General features: G+C 42.5%; 1 protein-coding gene across 1 annotated transcript in view; it reads right to left on the reverse strand.

Annotated features, from left to right (window-relative positions):
• LOC135221738 (uncharacterized) overlaps positions 1-14,937 on the reverse strand; it is a 110,995-nt gene that overhangs the window by 71,200 nt on the left and 24,858 nt on the right. The window contains exon 4 of the mRNA XM_064259538.1: positions 10,331-10,513. Coding sequence (XP_064115608.1) covers positions 10,331-10,513 — 183 coding nt within the window. The remainder of the gene's footprint in view (positions 1-10,330; positions 10,514-14,937) is intronic.

Here is a 14,937-nt window from a genome sequence, read left to right on the forward strand (position 1 = left end):
ATCACAAAACATATGTTCTATCATGGCAAAAGGGTTAAATATGCTAACGAAACAGAAATTGCAAATAATTGGAGATGTTGAGGATTTAGTAGGATTTAGTGTTTAAAATGCACTAATTTGCAAAAAGGAGGAGGAGTAGAGAAGGGATAATGTGCCTTCTAAAGTGATTGAGGACATGTCTGCGAAGTAGAGTTAGAACAAAAATGGAGTGAGTTGCAAAGTTTTGTAGAAATATTACCCTAACAAAGCTGTTGCATGCCATGTTCAATAACAATGCCTCTTTCCATTTTATTCAAAGGTTAAAGAGACGGCAGAAACAGATGTCTGTGGACAGATATTTTGTACAACGGGTCCAGTGACTCGCAAGCTGGTCCTAGTGCCAGTAAAAAGCAAAGAAGGGAAGTAACCCCAGATAGGGCCTCGATACCTGAAGTCCTTATGAAGGGGGGATTCCCCTTTCAAACAATAACCTTTTCTACTCCCTCTCCCCTCCTCGCCATCTTCCATACTCCATCAAGAGTCGTCAATAAAGGTAAAAATGATGTTAAATGTCATTTATCTATTTCATTGGTCATTCATACTTATATCTCATTGTTTCTGTATATAAAACTCTAGTTATCCTCTATAAAATGTATTTAAAAAAATATAACAGGGTGTCTGAAACAGATTGTAATGGGATTTACGTTATTTCTTATGGGAATTATTGCTTCAGTTTTCATATGATTCGGTTTTTGTCACTTTCTCCGCTGGATTACATATGAAAACAAAGGTTCCACTGTTATAGATATATAATATAGTATTTATGGTTTACGTATATAATATACTGTTGATCTCCACAAATTGCCCACTTGTAGAATTTTTCTGTGAAATATGTATACAAATTATTCACAGGAAACTTGCCTATTAGTGGAGTTTTCTTTGGAACATATCTGTAAATTATTTGCAGGTAAGGACAACGCTTTATCTGCAATTTCACTGTACATATTCCTATAATTGTGTTGTTCTTACTTCCATCTTAGAGAGCGTCCAGCGGGCTTCTTGCCAATTTATATATCATGTAAGATCATATTTTGTATACTTTTATATTTATAATTATTTCCCTCCTAAGAAACACAGATCGGCTGTCGCCGACCCATTTTTACTCTCTTGCGGGTCCAATACCACATTTCCACCCGCACGCTGAATATATGAATTTCCTTTACCTGTAATAAAGTCAGTACACTTCTACCTGCCTCTTTGTTCACACCCTCATAACTGGTGATCCCGGAGTGACGGTGACCCAAGCGATTCTGGCTAAGCCATTAAGGGACAAACTACCGCCACTCACCTTCAGAGACTCACACGGCACCTCAGTTTAGATCTCTGAAAGCTCCTGCCACGGAAAGCCAACGCCTCTAACAGACTAAAAACGGCATACTTTCCCCAGGTGTGTTCAAACGTTCCTCAAACGGTTTGGCCCGCCATTTACGACTCCCTTCAACCGTTTCTGTGAGAGTGGACAATGGAAGCACGAGAAACCCAGGCCTCCTCTACCTGCTCGCCAGCCTCGCACACAGCAGCCGCTCAGGCTGTCAGGTTGCCCCCTTTTGCAACAGAAGACCTAACCGCCTGGTTTATCCAAGGGGCAATTCCGGCTCGTGGGACTCTTGGACAAGGTGCTGCGGGCTGACCTTGTCATATCAGTCCTTCCGGCAGATGTGTACAAACGAATAACCTCCTGGCTGACCGGACAGGCACAGACTGAACCAGTCACACTCGGCGAACTCAAGATGAAAGTCGTGAGAGCCTATGCCACTCCCATCACTGAGAAAGCTGCCCTCACCCTCAACCTCGTCACAAACCCAATGCGAGGCGCCGACCCAGAGGATGCTTGGGACACGGTGATGGGCCTCCTCCGCCTGCCTGACGTAGGTCCCGACTGGAAGAAGATGGAGATCTGCCTTGGTCGCGAAATATTCCTTCGGCAACTCGAGCCAGATGTTCGAGGACAGCTAACCGACGCATATACCCTCCCCGATAACGAGCGTGTGGAGAAAGCTAAAAAGCTAACCAAGGCTGCGAAGCTCACCGCTCCCCCATCTCCCCTATGCCTAGCAGCAGAGAAAGAAGGAGAGGACCTGACGCAGGAAATCGGTGCAGTGAGCCAAAAGAAGACCTCTCACCTGCAGCGGGACAAAAACCCCTGGTGCTACTACCACCAAAGATTTGGAGGGCACTCCCAAGAAATGTGAAAGCCCCTGCACCTACCAGCAGTCAAAAAACGGCGACAGCAGACAAAACCAGACTCACCGGTGGCAGCGGCCTCGTCAGAACCACACACCGTAGGATTCTATGTCCGCGATGCAATATCCGGCCAGAGGATGATGGTAGACACCGGGGTGATGTATTCAATATTCCCACCAACAGGAGAAGACCACAGCCGTGTCCCAGACACCCCAACCGCCCTTGTTGCCGCAAACAGGACTCCCATCCACTCCTATGGCACGAAGTCCCTTGAAATCTCCATCTTGGGGCACAACTACATCTGGTCCTTCATCATTGCAGATGTCAGGGTACCACAACTGGGGCGGACTTCCTGGCGCGTAACGGCCTCCTGGTGGACATGGCCTGCAAGTGCCTCCTCGACACGGGGACATGCCATTCCCTACAATTTGCACCATCGCCCCCCACAAATACAGTAACCTCCTGCAGGAGTTCCCCAAAGTCTTCAAGCTGGAACTTCGTCAGGTAGCTGGGGCACTGCCCAAACACGGAATATTCCACCACATCACCACCACGGCCCCCCCAACGCATGCAATGTTCCGACGACTCCCTCCAGGTCACCTTCAGGGCGTTCTTGGAAATGGAATGAATGGGTATCTGCCGGAAAGCATCAAGCCCTTGGGCCTCGCCCCTCCGCATGGTGTGGAAACCTGACGGCACCTGGAGGCCCTGCGGAGACTACCAAAGACTTAACCTCATAACGATCCCCAATCACTACTCCTTGCCAAACTTGCAGGACTTGACCGGGGCCTTCCTTGGAGCAAAAATCTTCACAAAAATGGATTTCTTAAAATCTTACTTTTAGGTTCCGGTACATCCCAAGGACGTTCCCAAGACTGCCATCATTACGCCTTTTGGCTCCTACATCTTTCATTACTTCACCTTCGGCCTGAGAAATGCAGGGGCCACCTTCCAGCACCTGATGGACAGCATCCTGGGGGACCTGCCCTTCTGCGTCTGCTACATCGACGATATTTTGATTTTTTCCAGGTCCCCGGAGGAGCACCTACACCATGTCCGAGCAGTTCTGAAATGCCTGCAGGAAAACGGGTTGGTCGTCCGATTTGACAAGTGCACCTTAGGTGCTGAGAGGGTGGACTTCCTTGGACACAAGATTTACGCAGCAGGCGTGCGCCCCATGGCCTCGAAGGTGGATGCAGTGCAGAAGTTCCCGACCCCAACTACAATCAAGGCCCTGCAAGAATTCATCGGAATGGTGAATTACTACTGCTGATTTATCCCCGACATCGCCCGAACCATGTCCCCTCTAACACAGGTCCTGAAGGACAAACCAAAGAACCTGGCGTGGGAAGCAGAGCAGATGAAGGCCTTCCGCAACACGAAGATAGCCCTTGCCAAAGCCACCACCTTGTCCCACCAGGGGGTCCTGGTGGGACAAGGTGGTGGCTTTGGCAAGGGCCCTTACGCCTCACCACTGATGCAAGTAACGTCGCTTGTGGGGCCATCCTTGAGGAGATGGACCAGGGCTTTCCCCAGCCGCTCGCCTTCTTCAGTAGAAAACTGTCTCCTGCCGAGACGAGGTACAGCATGTTCGACTGTGAGCTCCTGGCTGTATACCAAGCAGTGCGCCACTTCCGTTACCTCCTCAAGGGTGCTCCCTCCACCATCAGGACAGACCACCGCCCCTTGGTGCACGCCTTCATCAAGGCGGGTGACGCCTGGTCAGCAAGACAACAGAGACACCTGGCAGCCATCGCTGAGTTTGGCTGCACCATCCACTATGTCCCTGGCGAGAAGAACCCTGTGGCTGATGCCCTCTCGAGGATAGAAGTCAATGCCGTCCACCTTGGGATCGATTACGAAGACCTTGCCCGGGAACAGGCTGCCGACCCGGAGACTGCCGCTTACTGCACAGCCCTTGCCTCCCTCAATTGGGAAGACGTGCCCCTTAGACCCTCAGGCACGACACTCCTCTGCGACACCAGCATGGGCCGCCCCCATCCGCTGATCCCAACCTCCCGCAGGAGGACCGTACTCGATGTTATACACAGACTCTCACACCCCTCAGGCCAGACGACGATGCGCCTCCTGACAGAGAAGTTTGTCTGGCATGGAATTCGGAAAGACTCTCGAGAGTGGCCCAGGAACTGCATCCCGTGCCAATCAAGCAAAATAAGCTGGCCCACAGAATCGGGCGTGGGGAGTTCCTTCAGCCGAAACGAAGATTCGGCCATATTCATGTAGACGTCATGGGTCCCCTGCCCCTGTCCGAAGGCGCCAGATACCTCCTGACGATAATCGACAGCTCCACCAGGTGGCCAGAGGCAATGCCGATGTCAGATGCAACCGCCAAAGCATGCGCCGAAGCCCTTCTCGCCAGCTGGATCAGCTGACTTGGAGTGCCTGATGATATCATGACAGACCGTGGACCCGTTTTCCTGTTGGAGCTGTGGACCTCCCTGACCCGCCTGATGGGGACGTTGCTCCACGCCACCACCGCCTACAAACCAGTGGCTAATGGCATGGTGGAAAGAGCCCACCGATCGATAAAGGCATCCCTAATGGAGCGCTGCACCAGCAAGGACTGGAAAAGTCAACTACCGTGGGTCCTCCTTGGCCTCCGGACCGCCCCTCGGGCAAACTGCGAGGCATCACCAGCAGAAAAGGTTTACGGGGAACCATTGGCAGTCCCAGGCAAGTTCTTCCTGACCAATGCCGACGATGCAGACGTCTCCATCGCCAGACCTTCTCTGATAGAACCAAACACTTCCTTCCGAAACCCTATCATCCTGCAAACACGTCTTCGTCAGTGAAGATGCCCGCCGCCCGCCACTGATGAGGCCCTACCAAGGCCCCTTCCACATCCTCTGACGCACCTACAAGGCATACTTCATCTCCATAAATGGTCGCAAGGATTGGGTCACAATTGACGGACTGAAACCTGCCTTCCTGATGGACAAAGGGTGCGATGACGCAAATCCTGTTGGGCGCCTCACACCGCCTCACCGACATGGATCAACACCGTTAGTCACCAAAGCACCCAGACGTGGCCACAGCCGCCCTTAGAAGACGGTCGAAACACACACACACCCCCCCCCCCCCCCCCCCCAAGGACTCCGAGGCCGAGGATCTACTGAAGCAGCTCGTCTCGCGCACCCAAGGCCGCCTCCGCCAGCCCGCACGCTCCCGCAAGTAGCAATCAGCTCACTAAAATCATCCAACAATTATGCCCTACTTATTGTCTTAGGGGGAGGAGTATTTGTAAGGACAACGCTTTATCTGCAATTTCATTGTACATATTCCTACAATTGTGTTGTTCTTACTTCCGTCCTAGAGAGAGTTCAGTGGGCTTCCTGCCAATGCATATATCTTGTAAGATCATATTTTGTATGCTTTTATACTCATAATTATATGCTTCCTAAGAAACACAGATAGGCTGTCGCTGACCCATTTTTACTCTCTTGCAGGTCGGATACAACATTTCCGCCTGCACGCTGTATATATGAATTTCCTTTACCTGTAATAAAGTCAGTACACTTCTACCTGCCTCTTTGTTCGCACCCTCATACTCAGAACTCACCTATTCTCGGATTTTTTTTTCTTGCATTATTCTGTATTTTCGTATTATTTACTGTAATAACATTAAATAATAATAATAATAATAATACATAATTATACACACCGGGTACCTGTAATAATAATATAATCATATTAAATTATACAGCTACTCACCAGTGATGAATGTTGATTACAGATGTTGATGATGAATTAGCTGCATAGTCTGATGAATGACAAAGATAGTGCAAAGCAAAGTTTAGGAGTTACATCTTCTCTGAGAGTGCCTCTTCCCCTTCTCCAGGAGGCATTTCGTCATGGGTTTTGGGAGGCACCACCTTGTTTCTACCATCTTCATACTCCTGTGTGAAGGAGATGGTACTTTCTTTTTCATGCTATAACGGCCACTACTTCTCTGTATGCCCCTCAGTGGCGTGATCGGTATGGTCTTGGCCTGCCATCTCATCGGCTACGAGTTCAATTCTCGGGCATTCCATTGAAGAGTCAGAGATGTGTATTTCTGGTGAAAGTAGTTCACTCTCGACGTGGTTCGGAAGTCACTTAAAGACGTTGGTCCCATTGCTGAATAACCACTGGTTCCATGCAACGTCAAAACACCATACAAACAAACTACTTCTCCATGACTTTTGCCCTTTCTTAACATAACAATCATGTCTACCATCTCCTCATTGGTCATTAACTGAAACTTCCTCTGGCACTTAGAGTGGCCATCTTTGGGGACAATTAAAAAAATTATGTGAAGTCTGTAGTACCTTACACAAAAAATTCACAATAGAGAGATATGCAGTGAACAGAAGCTGGGCAAAGATGATGGGTCATTTGCAGATATCAGTAATCAGGTATGTAGGCATATACACATGACATTACGCATATGTATAACAACATTGATGTTTTCCACATACTGCACATTTTATAAATGTGTATTTTGTTTTATTGTAAGATTATTTTGAAGTATTAAAGTTCCCTGCGTTGTAAGTAGCATCTTCTGATCAGGTGTAATAATGAATCTCTGTATATTGTTTTAAATCTTTGTGTGTCTCAGCCAGTCGTGTCCTAAGATGCCTCCTAAACACCCTTCTTCTTCTAACACTTCTGACAAAGAGCCTAAACAAAAGAAGGTAGTCAAGATTGAGGAGAAGGTAAAACATTTCTAGCTTTAATGAGAATACCACAATGTACATCGAGTAAAATGAGGCAGAGATACGGAAGGCTGTAAAGCATGAGCTTCTCTGTTAATGAAAAAACAGTTTCGATAATGCGGGATAAGACAGCCATTGAGATGGAATCTGCACTGGCATTTTGGATTAAGGAGAATGTTCCTCTTGACTCCAACATCATTCGCGAAGAAGTGTGACAATTGTACCAGCAGTTTTTGACTGCTATGGAAGGGAATGACATACAGGGACAAGGAGGCGATGTACAGGCACAGGAAGGCAATGATGCAAGGGAATTAGAATTCTTATGCTAAGGTCACACATTCACATATCAACACACGCATGCCCACGCATGAGCGGAAATTGGTAGTTGACAACAGCTTACGTCAGTAAACCATAAATGTTCCGTAAAACATACAAAAAATCGTGGACGTATGGTGACAGGTCATCCAGGCACCAAGCTCCGCCCACTGGAGCGCTGTAGCCCACTCCAGTTTTTAAATGTTCAAAACAAGTTGTGGGTGGTCACGCCAAATGTCACCTGACATAGCTCAAGGCATTGCACGTGGGACCCACGATGACTGCAGTGAGGTGAGCGCTGGGGTCATCAGCATTGTTCGCCGCTGCTGTTTTCTTCCTGCCGCGAAGCACGTGGGCTTCCTAATTGCGCTATAGCCTACGGGGAAACCGATTCACACATTTACAACCCTGTACGACGTGGCAACGCTGTAGCATGGTATAAAAGGTCTGGTCGGTGCCCTTAGGTCAGCTGTTGTTTCCATCTCCGAGACCAGCAGTCTCCTCCAAGTACTCACCACAACGCCCTTCAAGATGCTGAAACCTCACAAAATGAGCAAAGAAGGGACCATCAACGTCGCATCTTCCTGCAGGACCTTCTTTCGGCCCGGAGAAGACTCCTACAGCCACTCCTGCAGACACTCAGGACGAGGGAAATGTCATCTTCCACCTACAGGAGTCAGATTTGGATGAGATACAGAGTGATGACAGCGACATGGAAACTCTCCAAGAAGCTACCCCCATTGATGACAGACAGAACTTTCCCTTAATCGAGATGGAGGACAGCCAAGATGTTGAGGACGACGTGCCACCAGGGCGTAAGAAGAACCTCTGTGTCATCCTGACAGACGAAAATGAGAGGTTGTTGGGTGAGTGGCTTTAGTGCGAGGCCCAATTCATATACAACAAGGTGATGGCTGCCTTCAAGGACAAAGCCAAGGTGTGGAAGGCCTTTAATGACAAGGGCAAGTCACTTAGGCCACCAGTGACTGGCAACGAGCTCTGGACGTGTTTCACGTCCCTCAGGAGCCGCTTCAGACGCCTCACTGCTGAGATGAGTGGCCAAGGGGCGAGCAGACGACTGATGGACCAGAAGAAGTGGATATTGAACATATTACACTTCCTCAAGCACCACATCGTCCGTCAGAAGCCCAAGATGTTGGGACTACCAGTGGTATGTGTATATAATGTCTGACTTAATTCTTTTTTATCTATTGAAAATATACAATATTTTACAGTACTTGCAGAATTCTATCAAAGTGAATTTACAACCTTGATTTTCAGAAGTGCAATGTTTTTACATTCTCTCTCTCTCATACATGTTCCATTACTTTATAGTCTGCTCTGTTTACAGGCAGGCCCTTTTGTACCCTATGGCCCCACAACAATGGGCGTGGTACCAATTGAAGTTGATGTACATAGAACATTACACTATCTACATAAGTAAGTCAGTGCGCCGTGCTTTGCAACGCAAAATCTTGGGAATGTGTAGGGCTTTGCTGGGCCAGTTCCAGGTAGGCGTCCGACCATGCTTGCGTTGTGCATACATTTGCGGCGCAATTTACGGTGCTGGCTTTACGCCCGTCAGTTTGTGTCCTGTTTACCAGCTTTTCAAGGTCATTACACTGTGATGATGCCCATGATCCACATATGTGGGCATACGCCCTCGTGATACATGAATGTGTGACCCCAGCATTAGGCTTAGGCGAGCCTGCAATAGAGACGAAGAAGAAGAGGAGGAAGAGCGCAAGCAGGACCATTGTAAGTTCCTCGATTTTGTTAAGCCAGCAAGGGCTGGTTCTACTGCTTTAAGAGGCAGTTCCAGCTGAAGAATGTTTTATATTTGCAGACCATGTAGTAGCTGACATTGCCAATCTACCTTTACAAGAACATTTTATTTGAGGGTCATCACTCAGTTATGGTGTGATTTGTATTCACTGTCAGCAGTAAACATGGCAGGCCTTATGTTACCCCTAGGGGAAGACTGGAATTCATCATCAGTGACTTCCTCTAGCCCATTTTCACCCTTTATCTGGGCTTCTTTTGAGAAACATAAAGACGTCCAGGTTTATTAGCTACTACTTCTCATGGTTTGACCTTGATTGTGAGCAAAACATTGTTACCAGAACCTTGGTTCCTGATTTACACCAGTTCTCAAGTGCTCTTTTGGATTCTACAGACATAAAAGAGTGCTTTGGAGTACATTAGCATCTTGGATCCAACCTAAATAACGATTCTGTTGTACTGTATATGATTGATAAGGTTTTGATGAAACAAACAATTTTTTCACAAAAAATTTTCTCAAACAAACCCATTAATCATAAAAGGAATGCCCTCCTCCCGGCCCCACGAATTTGGCTGTCTCGTCTACATTTTCCATAGAAAAGTAAAGACGTTGAATGATGGATATTTTTTATTCCAGGTGGCTCATGCAGTGCAATACAATCTTTTTCTGTCTGTTAAGCACAAGACTGGTGGACCTAAGGAATGCCAGACCACAGATGGTTTAGTATAAAAAAAACCTGGTCTGCTGTAAAAATGAGTTTTCTTTTGATTATGGTAATTTTAAAAAAGTTCAAAATTGAAATGAACTCCATTTAATAAGTTAATAAGTTGTAAATTACAGATGCAAAGATCAAACTTAATAGTTTTTTTGGTTGGTTTCATAATATCAAATGTGAGTACAAAAAAATTTGTATCAAGCATATAAGGGTATTCCCCCCCCCCCTTTTTTTTTTGTCAAAAGGAGCACTTCAATGAAGATCAGTTTTCTTATCTGTAATGAGTAGTTTTGTAAGAGATAGTTTTTAAATTTACATTATTTTATTAAGTGCTTTAGAACAATTTAAATTCTCCACAACATTTAATATATCACTATAAACTATGTTTTTACCACATACTCTTGAAATTTGTGTAGCACTGTGAACAGCAATCAGTAACTTTTCGAATGGCCTCTTTTGCCTGAGCCAAAGCTCAAACTTTTGTAAAACAGGGGTTTGTAAGTTGTACATGATATTGTAAATGCTGGCCTGTAAAAAATAGTATTTAATAAGGAAGAAACTATTTAGATGTAGCCTTACCGTACATAAGAATGAATGCAGAGATGAACCAAAATGCATGCAAGACTAAGTATGAAATTTGGTATGCCAAATTAGTGTCTGGCAGCGTCTCTTTTGGTCTAATTGGTAATGGGTAGTCATCTTTAACCCAGTCGGGGACAGTAAAGTTTTGTCCATATCGATCAGTGCAGGAGCCATTAACAGCTGTAAAAATTTTCAGGGGTAATTATATACAGTATTTTCTTAACTACAAATATTTCTCAGTCATCCCTCCACCTTCTTACTTTAAGTATGTACAGGAAATAAAGTAAAAGTCATATATATGCGCAAGAACAAAATAATTTTTTTCTCAATTGTTCATTCGTTTTCAAATATTGTAACAACTGCTTTACATGCAGTTATTTAACCTTTGTTGCTCTGGAAACTACATATTTTTTAATTAAAATAATGTTCAGAAGTATAGGTCAGTGGGCCACGCATCCCAATAATCTCAATAAACAACAAAAGAAAACAGTTGGAATAAAATCAGCGGTGCATAATACAGGAGGAAGAGAGTTAGTGGGTTGATGAGTAGCCTGAAGGATTTTACAAGTCACTTTTGAAGAAGATGAACTCTCTGTGAGGACAGGACAGTGGTAAAATATTACCTTTAGAAGAGGAAGAGTATTGAGAGAAGAGGGGAAAGGCAGCGTTACTGAAGTTGACCATAAAACTAACCCTGATTCATTCCACTTAGGGAACGATGATAAAAGATGGAATAACCATGAGGTAGTGTTCCATGGATCAACAATGTTGTTGTAAAGATTTTATCACTAAATGAAGAAAAAGACGTAAAGTATCAAAACAGCACCTGTGAGCTGTGGTTGTCCTAAGAAGTTTTAAAAGTAGTAAAAAGTAGTACAGTACCTTGAACCAAATGAATTGATAATGGGGTGAATGAACCGATTGTCAATGAAGGATTTAAAAAATTGGATGGTAAAGGTGAGAGTGGGTGGTGGGAGTTGTCCCTTTGAAGCACTAAACTTTACCTAAGTAATGGCATACCTATTAAGATATTTTCTCAAGATCAGAGTTGATAGATTAACAAAAAGAGCAGTTAAAATTTTAATGTTTTAATCATAAATAATGGAAAAGGTTGTAATGAAAGAAAATATGGAAGTTTGAATGACAAACAAAAGCATGAATAAGAAATGTTATATTTCAAGGTTGTTGTTAATGAGGAGGAAAAGAATAGGTGACGGAACAGACCCCTAAGGAATACCGATATAGATGAGAAAAGGAGCAATGTCATGATGTCAACAACAGTTGTTAAGTAATTAGACAAAAATCTAGAAATAAGTTTACAGAAGGAAGGATTAACCCTTAAACAAACGCCTATTGGACGTATTTTACGTCGACGAAAATTGTATGTTGGGTGCTTAATTGACGTAAAATACGTCAACGCTAGAAAGTTTTTTAAAATATTTTCGGAAACATAGTTATAGGCATACTTGGCGAAAAATTTTGAATCGCGCGCCTTAAGGGATGCTGGGAGTTCATGGATCAAGCTGTTGTTTTGTTTACAAGCGTTACCCAGGCGTGCATGCGCGAATTTCTTTCTTCTCGCACTAAAAAGCATCAGCGACACATCTCAGAAATTATTTTGTCACTTTGTCATAATTTTTACACCGTTTTATATTAGCCGTTACATGGATTATTATATGTGAAAATGTGTGCAATTACATGTAGAATACAACAAAAAACAACCCATGGTTGTAACTTTTATCAGTTTTGAAATATTTTCATATAAATAACGACAAGTGCCAAAATTTCAACCTTTGGTCAAATTTGACTCGACCAAAACAGTCGAAAAACGCAATTGTAAGCTAAACCTCGTACATTCTAGTAATATTCAATCATTTACCTTCATTTTGCAACAAACTGGAAGTCTCTAGCATAATATTTCGATTTATTGTGAATATTTGGAAAAAACTTTTTCCTTTCGTCCGCATGGTAACTGCCGAAAAAATCAGAAATTCTTTCGTCGGATTGTTGTCATGCTTGCACCGTTTTATATTAGCCGTTACATAAAGTTTTACATATGAAAATGTGAGCAATTTCATGTAGAATACAATTAAAAACAACCTATGGTTGTAGCTTTTATCAGTTTTGAAATATTTTCATATAAATAACAATAAGTGCCAAAATTTCAACCTTTGGTCAACTTTGACTCGACCGAAATGGTCGAAAAATGCAATTTTAAGTTAAAACTCTTAATTCTAGTAATATTCAATCATTTACCTTCATTTTGCAACAAATTGGAAGTGTCTAGCACAATATTTCGATTTATGGTGAATTTGTGAAAAAAGCTTTTTCCTTACATCCGCGCGGCAACTCTGCCGAAAAAATAAGAAATTCTCTCGTCGGATTGTCATAATGCTTGCACCGTTTTATATTACCCGTTACATAAAGTATTATATATGAAAATGTGCGCAATTTCATGTAGAATACAACAAAAAAACAACCCATGGTTGTAACTTTTATCAGTTTTGAAATATTTTCATATAAATCACGATAAGTGCCAAAATTTCAACCTTTGGTCAACTTTAACTTGACCGAAATGGTCGAAAAACGCAATTGTAAGCTAAAATTCTTACATTATAGTAATATTCAATCATTTACATTCATTTGCAACAAATTGGAAGTCTCTAGAAAAATATTTCGATTTATGGTGAATTTGTGAAAAAAAGCTTTTTCCTTACGTTTGTGCGGTAACTCTGCCGAAAAAATCAGAAATTCTTCCGTCAGTTTGTCGTGTTTGTTGTAATGTTTGCACCGTTTTATATTAGCCATTACATAAAGTTTTACCTATGAAAATGTGCGCAATTTCATGTAGAATACAACTAAAAACAACCCATGGTTGTAGCTTTTATCAGTTTTGAAATAATTTCATATAAATAACGATGTGCCAAAATTTCAACCTTTGGTCAATGACTCGGCCAAAATGGTCGAAAAACGCAATTGTAAGCTAAAACTCTTACATTCTAGTAATATTCAATCATTTACCTTCATTTTGCAACAGATTGGAAGTCTGTAGCACAATATTTCGATTTATGGTGAATTGTTGAAAAAACTTTTTCCTTATGTCCGCGCTGTAACTCTACCGAAAAAATCAGATTGTCGTAATGTTTGCACTGTTTTATATTAACCGTTACATAAAATTTTATATATGAAAATGGGCGCAATTTCATGTAGAATACGACTAAAAATAACTCACGGTTGTAACTTTTATCAGTTTTGAAATATTTTCATATAAATAACGATAAATAGAAAACATTCGATCTTTGGTAAACTGCAATTGTAAGCTACAACACTTACAGTCTAGTAATATTCAATCAATTACCTTCATTTTGCAACAAACGGGAAGTCTCAAGCACAATATTTCGATTTATGGTGAATTTTTGAAAACAACTTTTTTTACGTCCGTGCGTTATGAATTCATGCATCATATTGTGATAATATTTTCTCTGTGATGCTTTGATCGTTTTACAATTTGTTATATACCAAAATGATCGCAATTTAGTGTACAATACAACGAAAACAAATTAACTCATTAACTTTAACCGTTTTGCTCACAGCACGATTTGTATACAATTATATAAGAAATTTGTTTTCGTTCTGTCATATATTCCAATATTTATATATGATAATGATATTTTTTCATTTCTGATGATTGCATACTAAACTTCAGGCAATGGCAAAAAAAGGAGCCAAAACTGGACTCTTAATCTTGAAAACTAAGCGTGCTGTGATTTAAAAAAGAAAAAACTTTTTTTCCTCTTCGGCGATCACTCCTGAACGCCGCCGGCATACGGGAGACACTTTTGGAGATACCGGCTTGGCGTTTAAGGGTTAAGATCATAAGCAAGCCTTACGTTGAATGGTCCTAAGATATCAAGAGTAATGAAATAAAGTTTCAGGAGCCCCATGAAGAAAAGGAACTGAAGTAAAAAAGTAAGTGTGGAGTAAGGCTTGGAATATTTTAGTGATAGTAGAAGTAGAAGTAAAAGTAGTGAGATGGAAGCTGATGGTACAGAATTATCAGCAGTATTTGGGATAAGCTGAACCAATGTTCCTGTGTTTCCAAGAGGTAGGGATAGTGCAGTAAATAACAATTAATCATAAAATACGGCTGAGTGCAGAAGCCAATTCACATGAAAAATTTTAAGGAAAATTGCAAGGGTTTGATCCAGGATAAATGCCGTTCAGACATTTAAGGATACAAGAACCTTAATGATCACACAGGATTACAGATTGATAGATTATAATGACGAAGAACATGGAAGTTCTTAAAAAAGAGGTGGCAGAAAATGAGAGCCAAGGATTGTAGTTTATTTTCTAAGTAAGCTAACTTAGATCTGTATTAAAAACAGTAAAAATTTCAACCACGGAAGATATTAAAACTTATCGTCAAAGGACAAAGAATCTGTTAATTGGAGATGAGATAATGATTTCATATTTCCTCTTGGTAGAAGAAAACCAATTTGAGCAAATAACCCATAGTATAGTTATATATGAGCATGAGTAGCAGTGAAAGGAAAGGTCAACAATGACTCATGATCTCATTTTCTTGAGTGGATGGCAAGTTT

This window comes from Macrobrachium nipponense, chromosome 3, assembly GCF_015104395.2.
Source record: "Macrobrachium nipponense isolate FS-2020 chromosome 3, ASM1510439v2, whole genome shotgun sequence".
Taxonomy (NCBI): domain Eukaryota; kingdom Metazoa; phylum Arthropoda; class Malacostraca; order Decapoda; family Palaemonidae; genus Macrobrachium; species Macrobrachium nipponense.